Here is a 4336-nt window from a genome sequence, read left to right as displayed (position 1 = left end):
CCGTTCTTTGAACGGCATGGACATCCCGGATCCAATTTCATTTCTAAACAGATTTAACACAAAACGGAGATCCGTAGTCCAAGTTATGTCCCGTCAAAGTATGCCCAAAAATCATGTTTTTCATAAAAACCACAAAGTGCCATTTTCAAACATGCAAATTTCAACTCTTTTCAAAACCAATCAAAACATGCCAATTTCATCCCTTTTCTTTGAAATCAATCAAAATATATCAATTTCAACATCAAGCCTCCTCAACTCACACATTGACACATTACCACAAATTATAAAATCACTATCTCATCATTTTAACCCACTTCACCCAAGTGGCTCAAACTCAAACATATTGACATATCATATACTCTTCCTCATGCCAATTCTCAACAACATCAATTCCACTAAATCATCATGGTATACAATCAACATCATACTCACCATCAACATGGTTCAACCCACAATTCAACCATAACTAATAATCAAGCATATATCATAACATGCATATTTCTCATACATCATACCACCATGGCATCAATAATCATCATCACATATATGACCACATCATATATCTCAATCATTCAACAACATCAACCATTCAATGCCTATCTTAGGGCCTCTAGCCTAAGTATTTCCTACCACATTACATATTAGATACGGAAAACCGAAACCATACCTTAGCCGATTTTCCCAAGCTACCAATCAAGCTCCAATATCCACACATACACAACTTAAACCACAACCATCATACCCATACACAACATCTCAAAATCCAAACATCATAAAACAACAAAATTACACTAGGGTTAAGAACCTTACCATACCCAAGGTCCAAGGAGACAAGATTAACCTTCTCCTTCAAGAGAGTTGGGTCCTATAACATCAAAGAGCCCAAAATCTCAACAATTTTTGCTCATAAAACTCGAAAACAAGGCTGGAATTTCGAAGAGCAAAACGTGGCTTACCTTAATATTAATTGTATGGGTTTTTTAGAGCTCTCCGCGGTGAACGCGTGGCCGCAAACGGGGCGGCAATCGGAGCTCTAGATCAAAAGTTATGGTGGTTTGAAGATCAACCAAGGGAGAGAACTTGAGAGAGTGTTCTTCCTCCCTTTCTCTCTAATTTCAGCATGTGTGTGTAACAAATGAGGAGAGAGAGTGCTGAAAACTAGGGTTTTGGTTAAGTTATGTTGGGCCAAGGGCCCACTTTGGGTCCGTTTGGCCCGATTTGGCCCGTTCGGTCCAATCTTGGTCCGATTTCTATAAAATTGGTACCGAAATTCTCGTCTCAATCTCCTCTATCACATTTAGCCATAAAAATCACATTTTGGGCTTTCTAGAATAAATTCTCATTTATGGATTAATTAGTCGTTAATTAACCGGGTTGTACATAGGTTTTGAGTTTAGAACAAATATTTAAGACAACGGTAAATAGGCAAAATATAGCATATAATTGGTAATTGGTAAATGTTTAATTATCAAGTGAACGTGTATGCTGAGAAATTTAGTATTTTCCAACATTGTTGTTAAAACTGGACTAGACCGGACCGGACTGGCCAGTTTGACAAAGAAACCATTGAACCTGACCGTTGATTTGACCAAAAAACGGTCAAACTGGACCCTAGGTTAGTCCGGTCCGATGATGAGACCACAATTGGCAACGAATCGGTGCGAACCGGTCAAATTCAGAATGTACCGGTTTGGTTCTGGTTACTATGTCTTCCATTGTTGTTGTTAAAACCGGACCAAACTGGCTGGTTCGACCAAAAAACCACTGAATTGGACCAGCCGGTTCGGACAGAAAACCATTGAACTAGACCAGCCGGTTTGACTAGAAAACCGTGGAACCTGATCGGCCGGTTCGACCAGAAAACCATCGAATCGGACCGTAGGTCGGTCCAGTCCGATGATGAGACCACACTTGTCAACGAATTCGTGCGAACCAGTCAAATCTAGAATGAACCGGTTTGGTGCTAGTAACTATGTCTTCCATTGTTGTTGTTAAAACCGGACCCGACCAGACTAGATCATTAAATTGGACCGGCCAGTTCGACTAGTAAACTGTTGAACCTGACCGGCCGGTTCGATGAGAAAACCATCGGACCTGACCGTAGGTCGGTCCGGCCGATGATGATACCACACTTGGCAACGAACTGGTGCGAATCGGTCAAATCCAGAATGAACCGGTTTGGTTCTGGTAACTATGTTTTCCATTGTTGTGTGATTATTAGTTTATTAAACAGAGTTTCATGACCTAATTGATAAACTTATTCAATTTTGCATCGTGCATTCTTGATTTACGGATCATTGATTTAATTAATGCAACACATATTTAACAGTTATTTATGGAACTATTAAATTTGTGATGTGATTGCAGCAGAGCTTCCCGTTATGCAAGATGGTGAATTTACCGTGGAAATGGAATTTAGTTCTAGGGAGGCAGTAATTAAGGTGATGAAAGAATATACTATCCGCAGAGGTGTAGATTATCGGGTGCATGAGTCAGAGCCGACGACATTCTATGCTAAATGCACCTAGTATGGTGTAGGATGTGATTGGCTGATCAGGGCGAGCAAAATGTCCAGAAAGTACTGTTGGGAGATAAGGATGTACAATGGTAGTCATACCTGTACTAGGGCCACCATTTCTCATGATCATTCGAAGCTGGATTCCAACACAATTGCAGAAGTAATAAAGCCATTGGTAGAAGTTGACCCGTCTATAAAGGTGAAATCAGTGATTACGGAAGTAAAGTCAAAGTTTAACTACACCATAAGTTATCAGAAAGTATGGTTGGCAAAACAGAAGGCAGTGGAGTCAGTATTCGGAGGTTGGGAAGCTTCGTACGAAGCCTTGCCGATATGGTTTGAGGCCATATGTCACAAGGAGCCATCCACAGTCGTTCATTTTGAAACAATGCCTGCGTATCAAGGAGATGACTTGGTTCCTAATATTCGTGTACTGCACCGAGTCTTCTGCAGTTATTACCCTTGTATTAAAGCATTTAGACATTGCAAGCCAATAGTGCAGGTAGACGGAACTCATTTGTATGGAAAATACAAGGGTTGTTTGCTGGTTGCAGTTTCACAGGATGGCAACAACAACATCGTGCCTATTGCATTTGCGATAGTTGAGGGAGAGACATCTAAGGCTTGGCACTTTTTTCTTAGTAACTTGCGACAGCATGTTGTGACACATGATGGTGTGGGCCTTATCTCCGATCGGCACAATTCCATTAGGGCAGCTATTGCTCGTAGTAACGGAGCTTGGTCTCCTCCCAGAGCATTCCACATGTTTTGCATCAGACATATAGAGTCCAACTTTTTGAGGAAGTTCAAGGCCCCATATCTGCAGAAGCTTATCGTCAACATCGGTATGATAGTTACAATTACAGTTACTCTTGAACATAGTTATTATGATGAACGTTACTTATAGTGGGTCTTTGTTTTAATGACAGGATACTCGCGAACAGTTTGCGAGTACAAGATGCGTTATCAGTGTTTACGTGAGCGGGGTGAGGCTTATACCAACTGGTTGGATCGGATTCCATGTGAGAAGTATGCTTTAGCATTTGATGGGGGATATCGATGGGGTCATATGTCCACCAATCTAGTGGAGTGCATCAACTCGGTACTGAAAGGGGCTCGCAATCTTCCAGTCACTGCACTTGTTAAGGCAACATTTTACAGGCTTAATGAGTTGTTTACCCAAAAAATAGCCGAGGCTGAGGCTCGAATTAATACAGGACATATGTTCTCTGAGCTTGTAACCTCCAAATTGCATGCCAATCAACGAGCAGCGGGTAACATCCAAGTTAGTTGCTTTGACCGACAGAATGAGGTATTTGAAGTGCGTGAGTGTCCCGGTGGTCTAGAGTATGTAGTGGATTGACAGCTTTCCGGTTCTTTCATTTCTTCATGAGTTCTCCAACTTTTCATGCTTCTTTCTTCATTCCCTTGATCCAATCTTTGCCTCCTAAACATTAAATCACTTAACAAACATATCAAGGCATCTAATGGAATCAAGGAGAATTAGATTTAGCTATTTTAAGTCCTAAAAAGTATGTTTTCACTCTTAAGCACAATTAAAGGAGAATATACAAAATCATGCTATTTCAATGGATAAATGTGGGTAAAAGGTCATAAAATCTCTTAAAATCAATACAAGATAAACCGTCAAAACGGGGTTTATCATAGACCTCCGCCGATAATGGTGTGACTGTAGTGAATTCCAGGTCGACTGGATTCCGTGTCGACATGTGTTTGCTTGTTGTGCAAACCAACGGCTGGATTGGCAAGTGTATGTACATGATGTCTACAAAATGGAACAACTTCGACGAGTTTACA

At 40.8% G+C, this 4336-nt stretch overlaps 1 protein-coding gene across 1 annotated transcript; it reads left to right on the top strand.

The window, feature by feature from the left end:
* Positions 1-2567: 2567 nt before the first annotated feature.
* LOC107494476 (uncharacterized) lies at positions 2568-3881 on the top strand. Its single transcript, XM_021125871.1, has 2 exons — positions 2568-3363; positions 3448-3881. Exons 1-2 carry the CDS (start codon positions 2568-2570, stop codon positions 3879-3881), a joined length of 1230 nt encoding a protein of 409 aa, XP_020981530.1.
* Positions 3882-4336: the final 455 nt, after the last annotated feature.

The sequence above is a fragment of the Arachis duranensis genome, chromosome 6 (genome assembly GCF_000817695.3).
Source record: "Arachis duranensis cultivar V14167 chromosome 6, aradu.V14167.gnm2.J7QH, whole genome shotgun sequence".
NCBI lineage: Eukaryota > Viridiplantae > Streptophyta > Magnoliopsida > Fabales > Fabaceae > Arachis > Arachis duranensis.
The sequence above is the reverse complement of the archived record's forward strand: the minus strand, read 5'-3'. Positions and strand labels throughout refer to the sequence as shown.

Coding starts and splice junctions, on each gene's coding strand:
- LOC107494476 (XM_021125871.1), top strand. CDS start 2,568: ATGTCCAGAAAGTACTGTTGGGAGATAAGGATGTACAATGGTAGTCAT. Junction 3,364..3,447: donor GAAGCTTATCGTCAACATCG/GTATGATAGTTA, acceptor TTTTAATGACAG/GATACTCGCGAACAGTTTGC.